At 44.3% G+C, this 13,999-nt stretch overlaps 1 protein-coding gene across 1 annotated transcript in view; it reads left to right on the top strand.

Moving 5' to 3' along the window:
• LOC309561775 (antiviral innate immune response receptor RIG-I-like) overlaps nt 1-13,999 on the top strand; it is a 67,876-nt gene that overhangs the window by 35,086 nt on the left and 18,791 nt on the right. The window contains exons 15-17 of the mRNA XM_082265795.1: nt 2,117-2,252; nt 10,226-10,368; nt 12,554-12,644. Of these exons, the coding sequence (XP_082121921.1) occupies nt 2,117-2,252; nt 10,226-10,368; nt 12,554-12,644 (370 nt within the window). The remainder of the gene's footprint in view (nt 1-2,116; nt 2,253-10,225; nt 10,369-12,553; nt 12,645-13,999) is intronic.

Raw genomic sequence — 13,999 nt, 5'->3', positions numbered from 1 at the left:
CAAATTGGTTACACACAGTGTCATCACTGGGGCAACGTGACTTGTCATGTTGTCCTAGTGACGACGTTCATTAGAACAAAATGTACATCGGGCGGTAGTGGTAACGGTGATATCTTATCGTCTGTAAGGACGCCAGACACTGATTTTGTGTAACTGATTTTCCTCTAATATCCTTCTTTCTTAACTGGAGTGTGGATTACTAGCACAGCTTGATGTTAATGAGATGTGGTTTATCCATCCTAAAACCACTAAAAGCCTGGATTTGCTAAGAAAGTGTCATCCTATAGATGAGGTGCTTTTTGTTTGCATTGAAAAAGCTGCAAAAAGGCTGTGATAGACCTACAAAGGTCGATCAATCTGGTAAGGGGCAGATCCTCTTTTGTGTGCAGTGGAGTATGGTGTATTTTAATAGGATCACAATTTTATACAGGAAGAATCACCTCTGAATGGTTGTTGGGAATCTACACCTGATCCCACTATCTTGTGCATGGGACTTTTTTTTCATCTATTTAACTATGGACTCACTTTTGGTTTAATTATTTTACTTTACTTTACTTTACTTTACTTTACTGTTTGTGAAAAACATCCTTTTAAATGCTATTAATGGTTTTTTTAGCACTGTTGTTTTGTATAAGCGCATTTACTTTCTATACATTGTATTGCTTATTGTTATGTGCAATATATTTAGGTGCTTCTATTCTCATATTTATTGGAATTCACATATATGTAAACATTTGTTTTGATGATTGACACCTTGATATTTCACATGTTGTTTAAATACTAGCGCAACTATTACACTTTTTTCAAAGAAAGATTACTGCCAGCCCCTCTATTCTTTCAAGCCATCCTACACAGTTTACATGTTTGTATAAAACGATGCCTCTAAATACCTTATCTGAGATCTTTTCTGGCCGGTCTGGCTATTCTCCTCCAATCGAAGGGCTACAGAGGGGGGGGGGTGGGCTGAGCAGCCAGCACATCGGTCATGTGACCTCCCAGGCTGACGTCAGAGGGGATATTGGCCCCTCCCCCTGTAGCCCTAAGAACAGGGGAGGAGAGCAGCCGGAAGGTCACGTGAACGGCCAGAAAAGATCTATGGCATTGTTATATACAAACATTTAAACTGTGTAGGATGGCTTGATAGAACAGAGGGGCTGGCAGTAATAGTTATTTGACTTTACAACCACTTTAGGTAAAAAATGAAAAAAAAAAAATCAACACAAGGGATATTATTTACAGTCAGTGTGAGGTGTTTTTTGTGCGGGTGGCTCCTGTATTAGTTGAAATCTTCCTCCTGCAACCCCTCCCACTCCTGCCACTGTAATCTTCTGGTGTGGCGGGGGTTAATAGAGCGGAAGGACCTGTCATATGCACCCATTAAGAGCGCTGATTGTTCCCACCCTTTCTGTCCATCTCCTTCATTCAGAGAGACTGTACTATGGCTTCTATGACTGCATCAGGATCTATGAATGGAGAATGAGCAGATGATTGACAGTTCCACCTCCTTCATTCTTAGAGCACTTTCCATTCATAGAAGCCATAGTACAGCTTCTGTGAATGAAGGAGGTGGTTGGAAAGAGTGGGCATATTTGGCACTCTTGATGGGTACATATGACAGGTACCTCCCACATGAAGATTACGGTGGCAGGGGTTGGGGGAGGATGAGGGAGAAAGTTTTCAGCTAATGCAGGAGCCAGCAGCACAAGGGACACATCAGATTGATAATATCGTCCCTTATGCTAATTTGTTTTTTTTATTTTTGACCAAATTTAGGCTTTTATTGAATTGCGTATTAGCATAGTATTGGCTGTATTTGTAATTATAAAATTATTTTTTTACTGCAAAGATCTAAAGTCAACCACACACAAAACGAAATGCCCAAAAGAGATGTCCAGCAACATAAAGTTTAGGGAAATAAAGTAACAGTGTTCTGGGGAAGATGACCAAATTCTTTCTAGTAAAATTATAGATGCATAAATAAGACTTCTAGAATATAGGAAGGAATCCAATGCTGATCAAACTTTGAAAAAGATTACAGCACCAGATCATGCTGTTTGTCCTTATACTTGTATGGTTAATCACGTAGTTTTCTCTTTTCTTTTTCTTACTGCAACAGAAATGTAATAATGCACTCATAATTAATGAGGATGCTCGTACCCAAGATGCTCTGGATTATTTGCAGAACTTTTATGACAATATCAAGAATGGAACATTTACAGACATTGAACAGAAGCTGGTTAAAAAGTTTGAAGGTAAAGTTAATACAGACCTGAATTATCATCATCGCTACATAGTGCCCTAGCACACTAGGACCTGGCTGCTCGCCCAGTTCCTCTGCACCCTTCTGCCAGTATTACAAGGTATAAAACAAGCCCCACTACATTACAATTATATCTAATAGCAGGTGGTGGCTTGTCAGAACTCCTCCAGTTGCAAAAATGGAAAATTGTATCAAATACTTACCGTAATTTTCCTTTCCTGATGCCAATACATGGCAGCATACACATGATATAGCTCCGCCCCTATATCCACCCACAGGACCTGTTTAAATCTATAAAAGCATGACTGAGAGCAATCTCCCCATTCTTCATATTAAGCATAAAGATCAGAGGGAGGGACCGTATGCTGCCATGTATTGGCGTCAGGAAAGGAAAATTACGGAAAATTTCCTGACGCCAACATGGCAGCATACACATGATAAATGATGAGCTTTGAGAGGGAGGGTTTAATGTTGCAAAAACTCAGTCTTTATTTAAACATAGATGCCTGAATAGTTTTTCTCCCAAACTCTACTGTAGTGAGAGCTGCCGGATCCACCCTGTAGTGCTTTAGGAACGTGTGGTGGGAAGACTAGCTCGCTGCCCTGCATACTTGTCTCTAGGGACACCTCTGCATGTACTGCCCAGGAAGAAGATACTTCTCTAGTCGAATGAGCTCTTACCACCTCCGGCTTCCTCCCCTTTTGGTCTTTCTGAAGGTATGATAAAAGGCCTTTAGATCGTCCGAAGGAGGCAGTGACTTGTAGACAGAACTTTAGAACTTTGGAAATGTCCAGTTCCTGTAAGTTGGCCTCTGATTCCTCTGGGAATGTTGGAAATATCCATTCATTAGTGAGGTGAAGCATTGAGGCTACCTTAGGTATGAAGTGATCAAGTGGTCTCAACAACACTCTGTTTTGGAAAAAGGTTGTATATGGTCCAGCCATTTCTAGGGCTTGGAACTCTGACATCCTCCTGCCTGAGGCTATGGCAATTAAGAAAGCAGTCTTTAAGGTGATAGTCCATAATGAACAATCCTGCGTAGGGGTACAAGGAGGGTTTGACAAAAAATTAGGATCAACGTCAAGTCCCACTGGGGAAACCTATTTCCCCTCGGAGGATGTAACCTGAGCACTGCTCTCATGAAGCGTTCCACCAGCGGATCTGCTGTCCATTTTTTTTTTCTTTTGTAAAGGCCGAAATTGAGACCTTTAAGGAACTCAGGCTGAGACCTAGTCCCGTTTGCAACATGCAAAATGACAAAATTTGTGAGTTGTCAGGGTTACTAGGTTTGAATCAACGGCTGGTCGCAAAGTTTGCAAACTTATCCCATATTCTGGTGTATGTGGCATTTGTAGAGCCCTTTCTGGTGTTTTGCAATGTTCTTAAGACTTTCGGAGAACATCCTAAGTCCTGTAACCCTTGCCTTTCAACCTCCCAGCCGCTAGGGCCAGCCGGGATGGATTTGGGTGTAGAATGTCTCCTTGTACCAAGAGAAAAGGATTTACTGGCAGCATGATCGGAGAACACATGCTCAGGTCCATTGCCAGAGAGAACCCCGGTCTGCGCGATCAGTATGGAAGCACCGCAATGATTATCAGAGTTTCTGCCAATAACCTCCTCAGAAACTTCAATATTAATGGAATTGGAGGAAAGGCATAAGTCAGTTGTGTAGTCCAAATATGAGTCAGGACGTCCGTCCCCTCCGCCATTGAGTGAGGTTAGCGAGAGAGGAAGTGGGCTACCTTGAAGTTGGACGAGGAGGCAAACAGATCTATTTGCAGGAGCCCCCACCAGAGGACAATCTGTTTGAATACCCTCTGGGTGAAGAGCCCACTCGTTGGGATCTTTGAACTGTCTGGAGAGAAGATCTGCTTCTGTGTTCTGACTGCCTGGTAGATATATCACTCTCAGATCTGACAGGTGTTGTTTTGCTAATGTCATTATTGGATCTACCTCTGCTAGGAGGGATCGACTGTGTGTTCCACCTTGTCTTTGTATGTATGATACTGCCACTGTATTGTCCATATGGAGCACTACTGGACGCCCTTGTATGTAGGGTAGTAGGGTAGCTATTGCCATAAAGGCCGCTCAAAGCTCCAGGATGTTGGAGACTAGACCCTGCATCAGGAATTCCCATCTGCCTTGGATTTTGTACAGTGCGCAGTTGGCTCCCCACCCTGCTGCGCTGGAGTCTGTAGTAACAGTGATCCAGTTTTGTGGACCCAATGGTCGGTGCCTTGACAGTATCTCTTCGCGAATCCACCACCAGAGACTTTGGCTCATCTGGACAGTGACTCTGATGGGTTGGGCTAGCCGCAGTTTTCTTCCACTGTGCTAGAGAGCCCGACTGAAAGAATCTGAGTCTCCACTGAACCCATTGGAGCATGGGAATACATGACGACTTGGTCCCCAACAGGCTTATGTATTGGGCTGCGGACATCACCGATGCTGCTAGTGCCCGCTGTACCTTTTTCCCTTATTTGGGGTTTTTTTTTTGTAAAGGTAAGGAAACTATGGCTTCCTGAGTATTGAATTGGGCCCCCAGGTAGACCATGTTCTGTGGAGCTTCCAGCTGGCTTTTTCGAAAGTTTATTATCCAGTCGAATGCCTTTAAGGTGGTCAAAAGTAGATCTCTTGGTTGTTGCAAGAGATCTAGACATTGGTTTACAAGAGTGATGTCGTCCAAAAATGATGGACTCTGAGCCTCTTCTCTCGGAGGGGTGGCAAAACTGCAATTAGCACCTTGGTAAATGTTCGCGGAGAGGTTGATAGCCCAAAGGGTAGGCAGACAAATTGGAATTGTCTGTCTCTTATCGGAACCTGAGGAATTTCTAAAATTCCTGGTGAATCGGGACGTTCAGGTAGGCATCTTGTAAATCCACTAAGATCCTCCAGTCTCCTGGTTGAATAAACTGGATTACGGGAATTGAGAGATTCCATTTTTAATCTTTCTAGTCTGATGAAATGGCTCAACCTTTGAGGTCTATCACTGGCCTGAAGTCTCCTGTCCTTTTTTTTTTTGGACCGGAAACAGCGGAGAGTAGAATCTCGTAAATCTTTGACATGCAGCAGTGGCGGCCGGCCAATAGGGGCGCCGCCCCCCCCCAAAAAAAAAGAAAAGATTAAAAAAAAAAGATTAAAAAAAATCCATTTTAGCCCACTAGGGGCGCCGGACTCACTGGTGGCTATGGGGGGGGTGGGGTTTTCCAACCGGCAGAGGCGCCAGTTGGCGGCCTTCTGGGGGGTCACCTGGGCGCAGAGCACTGCGCTCCGACACTCCCCCTTTTGTGATGTCCTGGATCATGATTGGTCCAGACTCCAGCCTGGACCAATTCATGATTCAGGACATCCCTACTGACCTCGTTGGGGGGCGGTGTCGGTGCGTGCATCAGTCACTCACCGTCACCGCCCGGGCACCTTCCCGCCGCTGCAAACGAAGAGGAGTCTCGAGGAGAGAAGAAGCCAGGACCGCTCACCTTCCCACCGCCCGCCACAGAACGAAGCCGCTCACCTTCCCGCCGCCCGCCGCAGAACGAAGAGGAGAGGGAGAAGCCGCTCACCTTCCTGCCGCAGAGGAGGAGAGGATCAGCCGCTGTGGACGTCTCGCAGGCAGCGTGAGTGTGGAGTCAGCGAGCCAGCCCAGGAGAGCAGGTAAGTGATTGAAGCCGCTGCAGCAATGCCATGACCTGTGACCTGACCTGTCACCTGACCTGTGACATGACCTGTGACCTGACTGTGACATGCCTGTGACATGACCTGTGACATGACCTGTGACCTGACTGTGACATGACCTGTGACCTGACTGTGACATGCCTGTGACATGCCTGTGACCTGACCTTTGACATGACCTGTGACCTGACCTGTGACATGCCTGTGACATGGCCTGTGACATGCCTGTGACCTGACCTGACACATGCCTGTGACATGCCTGTGACATGGCCTGTGACATGACCTGTGACATGGCCTCTGAAATGCCTGTGACATGACCTGTGACATGCCTGTGACATGACCTGTGACATGACCTGTGACATGCCTGTGGCATGACCTGTGACACGACCTGTGGCATGCCTGTGACATGCCTGTGAAATGACCTGTGACATGCCTGTGACATGACCTGTGACATGCCTGTACCATGACCTGTGACATGCCCTGTGACATGCCTGTGATATGGCCTGTGACATGACCTGTGACATGACCTGTGACTTGGCCTGTGACATGACATGTGACTTGGCCTGTGACATGACCTGTGACATGCCTGTGACATGACCTGTGACATGACCTGTGACATGACCTTTGACATACCTGTGACATGCCTGTACCATGACCTGTGACATGACCTGTGACATGACCTGTGACATGGCCTGTGACATGGCCTGTGACATGACCTGTGACATGCCTGTGACATGACCTGTGACATGCCTGTGTCATGACCTGTGACATGCCTATACCATCATCTGTGCCATGCCTGTACCATCACCTGTGCCATGCCTATACCATCACCTGTGCCATGCCTATACCATCATCTGTGCCATGCCCTTACCATGACCTGTGCCATGCCTATACCATCTCCTGTACCATCACCTGTGCCATGCCTATACCATCACCTGTGCCATGCCTATACCATGACCTCAAAGTCTCGCAATTTTTTTACCACGTTTTTTTGCCGCGAAGCAATACCCATTACATTTTTCTTTTTTGCGCCCCCACAAAAATTTTGAGCACCAGCCACCACTGACATGCAGGAACTTCTAAAATTGCTTTCCTGGTTTAGCAGGATATTGACATATTCCTGAAGAACCGCCAGTTTTGAGGAGGACAGAGATGTCTTAGTGGGAAGAAATCAGTACTCGGGGGGGGGGGGGGCTTTTTTATGGCCAGTAGTGGCCTAGTCGCACCGTGGACTGAACCCACCAGTCTTGGAAATGGTCCTGCCAGACCTTGTCAAATCCGAGCAGTCTTGCCTCAGCCGTCTCCTCCTGGACTGGCTTGGCGTCAAAAGGGTTTCTGGGAGGCAGGGAGAACTGTAGGGGCCTTGTTCCTTTGTGTTCTCAAAAAGGTAGATTGAGTACACCTCCAATTCCTCCTATAGTCCTTATTATAACGATTGTTTCTAAATCTCAAAACCTCTTTGGGATTGCCCTAGAGGGTCGTTCCCTTTGCCTTCTGGCCTTTCTCTTTAGGGGAAGAGGACCAGAAATCCTGCTCGTAACCCTGGAGATTGCTGTCTCCAACTTCTGGCCAAATAAAACTTTCCCGTCAAAGGGAAGTCTGCAGCAGGTCTGCTTAGATGATGGGTCTGCTGCCCAAGGCTTCAGCCATAATGCCCTTTGGCTTTTACTGAGCTCAGCATCGCTCTAGAGGACCACTTAATGACATCTATGGTTGCCTCCTCGAGAGTTTTATTTCATCCAGAGCCTTTATAATTTGTTCCTTTGGCGACTGGCTCTTTATAGCGCATTCCAAGTTCTGTGTCCATCAGAGGAGGACTGGCACCCTTAGGCCTGGGGGGCAAGTCCAGTCATGTGGCCCATTGAACAATCGAATCAGCTCACCGTCCATGCCCACCTGGTTTTATAACGGATATTGATGTTATGAAGCATGACAAACATGATGCAATGTGGTAACATAATTTAATGTTAATAGCAATAAAGGTAGGCTCTCTTTAGGCCTGTGTCTATATGCCTGTCCAGGCCATCCCGGAAGGAGGAAGAATCCTCCATTTGGGAGAGTCGCATATGTAGCCAATCTAGTGACTGCTGCGTCCACAACTGCCGCCCCATAAGGTAAAAATCTTTAGCCAGGATATAGAATTCATACAAAGTGAAAAAAAAGAAAAAAATCTGTGTAGCAAAATATAGTATTCAATTTGAATCCTCATACTGGGCCTTATTCACTAAGAATAAGGAGAAGAAATAGTCATTCTACATTTAATTACTGGATAAAGAAAAAGGTGCGCTAACCTATAAAAGTTTGTGGCAGCACTGGAAGGGATGAAATGAAGTGAATAAAGAAAATAGTGCGCTCAACTAAAAGCCTTATTATATAAAATAAAATATTGAAACAATACATATGAATATATGTAAAGTGCAACACAGTGACAATGATACAAAGTGACAATAGTGATGGATGGTGTAACACCATCAAATAAACAACTCTAATAAACCCAGTGCAAAAAAATACTGACAAAAAGTCTCTATGTGAATAAATAGTGTGATATGGCACACATCAAAACAGTCCTAGTATAGGTAAAAGTGATATAACTATGGTGACAACTTCCAATCTTGCAATTTTGTGACTGCAAACCGACACCACATGATCCAAAAAATGCTTTGGGAGTAGATTAGCCTCTTACCAAATACACTTAAGATATAAGGGTGTAGTGATCAGGGTTCCCACTTTCCGTAATAAAGATGTCTGGTGTCACCTGGTGATATATGGGGATTCTTACCAGATAAAGGTGGAAGGCAAGCTTGGGACCAAAATTAGGTATATGACTTCCTAAATGGAGATTGTATGCAGAGTCGGCTCCAACTGTAAAGGTGTATACTGTGCTTCCTTCCACAATGGAGTGTGGGGCTCACCTGTACATCCGATGGTGCCTATCGCATATGCAACTCCCCAAAGGGTAGGAAGAAAGATCGCCAATAGTGCATTAACTATGACAAACACTTTATTGAAAAACAAGAAATGCACTTACATGGAATCGGTGTAACACATAACAATTAGGTTCCCGTGGTAAGACGCGGCCGCCTGCAGTGCGGACCGCGTGGTGTGATGGGGTGACCACTCCCCCTGACACGTTTCTCCCTACGAGGCGTCAGCTGGGATGAGGCGTGGACCCACACAGATCGGACTGACCGGTTGCTTTACTGGCCACTGACGGCCAGGTAAACAGGGTCAAAACAGGAAGTGACAAAATTCTCATCGCTTCCTGTTTCTGATGTCACACAATGGGAGGAACAACATCCATTCCTCTCACTGTCTGCCTAGAGCTGGATGCTGTCATTCGCATCCTTGCCAGGCTCTCTGATCGCATGGGAGAGCCCAATAGAGGCGGTTTTGGCGGGAAGAGGTGGGACTCCCTTCCGCTACCTGAAAAAGTAATTTTATCTGCCTGGATTACTTTTATCTAGTGCAGAATCACTGGGGCTAAAGAGTGATATTTCGATAATTGCTGCAGCAATGACAGAGATATCACTCTTCCCCTCCAAGGACATCCATAAACGTGCAGCGGACGGAAAGGGGTTAAATGCAGGCACCTTTTTGGGTCTAAGAACTGTCTCTCTCTTACAATGTGAGTGATACTGAACAGAGGATACCAGAAGGTAAAGTGAAGGCAGTTTCTGATCTCTGATGCCCTCACTTTACCTTCTGGTATCCTCTGTTCAGTATCACTCACATTGTAAGAGGGAGAGAGAGACACAGTGACCATAGAAATTCTCCTATCACAGTTATCTCTATGCAATGTGACAGACCCATGGTGAACTGACAAAGCAACTCTCACATTCCATGGTGTCAAGTGGTGTCTGCACCTGCAGTGACACCTATCCCGACATGCGGCGATGGGGTCTCCTTCCAGCTCCTCCCCTTCATGGTCAGCTAGTCTCCAACCCCTGGGCCGGATGGCTGTACAGTGCATTGAATGGGCGGAGAGGCTGGGTGAGCAGCAGGCTAAAGAAGCAGCCCAGCCGCCACAGCTGCCTTGGACACGCAGCCCGCACCCCCCTAGCAATGCCACTGTCCATCACCAAGCTTACATCACTTACCATATCGATTTCAGGTATCAGAGCATTTGCATCATGCAAATGCTTAGTATTGGCATCGATATCAGACCCTTATAAGCAACCCTAATACATACATATATAATGTAACTAATTTGGATAACTGAAATACTACTCCTGATAAAGTGTAAAAGATGGCAGTTTTTGTAGCCATCATTTTTCTTTTTTTTTCTTTTTTCACAGTTAAGTTGCCAAAACTGATGGACATTGCAGATGATAATGAAAATCCAAAGCTGGAAGAGTTGCAATTTATCCTATCCGAATCCTATCATGAAAATCCAGAGACACGCACACTGCTCTTTGTGAAGACCAGAGCTTTAGTAGCGGTAATTATTTCTGGAACAAAAGTCTTAACACATTTAAAACGACCTAAAACTACCTAAAAGCATGTGCTTTGGTTTATAACTTTTTTCCTTTTATTTTTTTTGAAAAATCACTGTTACATACAGTATACTACTACATAACTATGGACATCAGTGCCACACTTTTTTTTGGGAAGTACAAAAGATTGTTAGAAGAGGTGCTTCACAGAGTGAAATTTATGAGAGGCCTTATAAATTTGTCTGCTAACGTTGGCATTCATTTTCACCAATTTCAGTTCACCGTAACACTGTGAGGAAAAAGGTGGAAATCGAATTGGTTGCTAGAGGTTATTGTGCTTTGCATATAATCATTGCATTTTGCCCGATAATATTTTAACTTGGTTTTCAACACGTATAAACAGTTTGAAACATAATGCCATTATACAGTAGCTCACAAAAGTGAGTACACCCCTCACATTTTTGGAAATATTTTATTATATCTTTTCATGTGACAACACTGAGGAAATGACACTTTGCTACAATGTAAAGTAGTGAGTGTACAGCTTGTATAACAGTGTAAATTTGCTGTCCCCTCAAAATAACTCAACACACAGCCATTAATGTCTAAACTGCTGGCAACAAAAGTGAGTACACCCCTAAGGGGTATGAAGAAAAATTTAGCTCCTATTCAACTTATATGGCATATAAATACCTGTGTGTAGAACCATCCTGGATAGGTGCTAGGATTAGATTTATTGCTTCCTCACTGTGTTCAGTCAAGCTTTATTTTTGTTTGCTAGGTACATTTAGCTTATTTCACTGTAACCAGTGTGGTTGTAAATATTGTGTTAGGTAAATTTAGCTGTGCTCACTGTAATCAGTGCAGCTGCATGTGATTGGTTAGGTCTGCTCAATGCTTCAACTGCTGTTGGTTTGCAGGTTTCCTCTGCTTCCCAGAGAGCTGGGGAAGTCTCTGGAACATGGGTGTGAAACAATGCAAATAGCAGAATGAATATTTATACAGCCCTGGCCACCGCCAGGGAGGATGACCCTGAAGGCTGCTGGGAATCTGTATAAATTATCTGAGATACAGAGCTTCTTGCTCAGAAGTCCAGCCTGGAGGATTTGCTGCCCTCCAGGGCAGTGCTGCCATGTGCTTCCTGTTCATGAGACCTCAGGTGGGTGATCTGGGGGCCTAGACACTGAAGATACAGAAAGCTGACTGAGGGGCTGTCTGCTGAAGATCTAGTCTGGTATCACTGGAGCAGGGTGTCGCTTGGAAGTTGGCAACCAACTGTCTCTTGACATTCTATGAGTACAGACTGCTGTGAGAGATCTTAGAGATTTACGGCTGCTGCCACCCTTCTTGTGCTAGAGAGTCAGCGGTGTGTGTTTGACTAAAAGGGACATTGGCTTGTGTCCTAAAGAGCACAGTCTATCTAGTTTTCTGTGAAGGGACTATGCTCTTGTTGTTCTAAAGAAGAAGCTTGCTTTTAACTGCTTCTACTATTAAACCAAGTCCATAGTTTGCAAGGACCCCTTTTCAGAAAGGAGTTTACTGTCCTCAACCTGTACATAGTTTCTGTTTCTGGAGCACCCCGCTCAATTCCCTCAACCCTATCCAAGTTCTCCGAAAATGAAAACTACCCCCCTAGACTGGTTATTGAGGAGACTAGTGACTGTATTTATGTGCCTAGCTGCAGGGCAATCTACAGGGAAAGGAACCCGGGGCAAATTTCCAGCAGCTCCTTCAGGGGTGGTGCTACTTATGTTAGGAAGTGGAGTTTGTTCATAACCCTCAGACTTCTGATATGTCATCATCATGCTTTGTGTATGCAGTATGTTCACATATTCCTTAGAGGGTATAGATATTGTCAAGCAAAGTTTCTTTACGCTTTTACCCACAACCCTCAGAGTTTAGCTAGCTCACCCTTCTCCATGGCCTTATAGATGTCTGTGTGATTTAACTGTGCATGCGCAGGCATTGGTATAAAGAAGCTGAACAAAGAATATAAAGATTTTTTTTCTTGGGGTGGGTTTGCAGGGAATGGGGGTTATTTCAGCTCAACTTTATGAAACAAAACTCTGATTGAAAGATTCTTTGCTCTCTAAGTGTTCATACAAACAATCTATAATGTGTACCATGACTATGATACATTTCTATATTTGCCACTAACAATATAATTTTGACTGTTTCTGTCATTTTTAGGCTCTAAAGAAATGGATTGAGGAAACCCCATCACTCAGCTTTTTAAAACCAGAAACAATATTTGGGAGAAATAAAAGGCATGATAATATAGGTAAAGAAAGTTGCTGTGCCCATGAACCAAAAATCCACCAGCTCACACCAAGCATTAGGCAACTAGATGTTTAAAAGACCTAATAGCAAAATCAGAAAAATGTGCACCCCTTGCACCTAAATCATCCATCCAAGTTATTTTTAAACTGACAGACGTCTGAAATCCGGAAGGAAATTGTATGTTTACAGGTTTTGCATCATACACGGATCCTTTTGCCTGACATTTATAGAATAGACTTTCTGTAGCAGAAGATTAGCCTGTACATGATCATCTTTAGTGCTAAAAAAAAATCTAGAATCTTAATTAGCGGTTAGAAACTTTTCATGCATATTACATATATGAATCATTTAAATTGCACTTTGAATATGGTCATGTTTTTATTAAACTAGATAGAATAAAACATAGTGACAGCAAATTGCCGTGAATTCAACAGGATGTCTAATTTTAAACTAGTGTTGCCCCAGCTATGATGTGTGGAACTAAAATTCAACAACCACTGTGGAACTAAAATGTCTTGCAAGCCAGATCCTTTGTGCACTTTTATCAAAATAAGAGTCTTGGCAAATCAAATTGTACTTAATGTAAGGTCACCTTTTTAGAAAAAATTAAAAGGTCAGTTAACACCATACACCCTCCCCACCCCCCTACGGTTCCCGCTGTATTTACCTTCGTGAGTGATTAGCTCTCAGTGCCCACACAGCCAGTGTATCTCTCCAGGCATTTTTCCCCCTCTTCTTTCTGCCACACTTCCAGGAAGGATCAGAGTGATAATGATTGGTCAGCACTGGCCCAGAGCTTCGCTCTGATCTATTCCAGAAACGTTGCACAATGAACAATGGGAAGAACTTTTTTAAAACCCAGACCAGGCCTGATAGGCAGACAGAGCCAAAAACTATACTCTCTCACTAGCACCTACCTAGGAGGGTGCTACACCTGTAATCCAGAACCTGAGACCTCTTTTGTTATAGTATCACCATCATCATTATCACTCTTCATCAGCTCTGTTGGGCAAGGCCAAGTCCTCCCCCAGATCCACAGGGACTGTCCCTATGGATAAAAGATCATTATCAGTCTTCCTCAGCTTTGTCAGACCTCCCCCCAGGTCTATAGGAACTTCTATGTGCACTCAGAAATGTTTTCCCATATGTGCTTAATTATTGGGCCACACTGCATTCAGAGGCTTTAAGTGCACTCCAATGCCTTCCCCTGCAGGGTCTCTTAATCTCCAAAGCCGTAGAAGAGGCTGAGTTTTTGACCCCTGTTATCATCTCAGGCTTAGCTGGAGTTGTGTCATACCTACGTTCTGCCTTGCATTTGAAGGAACAGCCTTGGGCCTTGGGTCTTTTAGTGCTCCT

The sequence above is a fragment of the Pelophylax lessonae genome (genome assembly GCF_965119305.1).
Source record: "Pelophylax lessonae genome assembly, chromosome: 1".
Classification (NCBI taxonomy): Eukaryota; Metazoa; Chordata; class Amphibia; order Anura; family Ranidae; genus Pelophylax; species Pelophylax lessonae.
The sequence above is the reverse complement of the archived record's forward strand: the minus strand, read 5'-3'. Positions and strand labels throughout refer to the sequence as shown.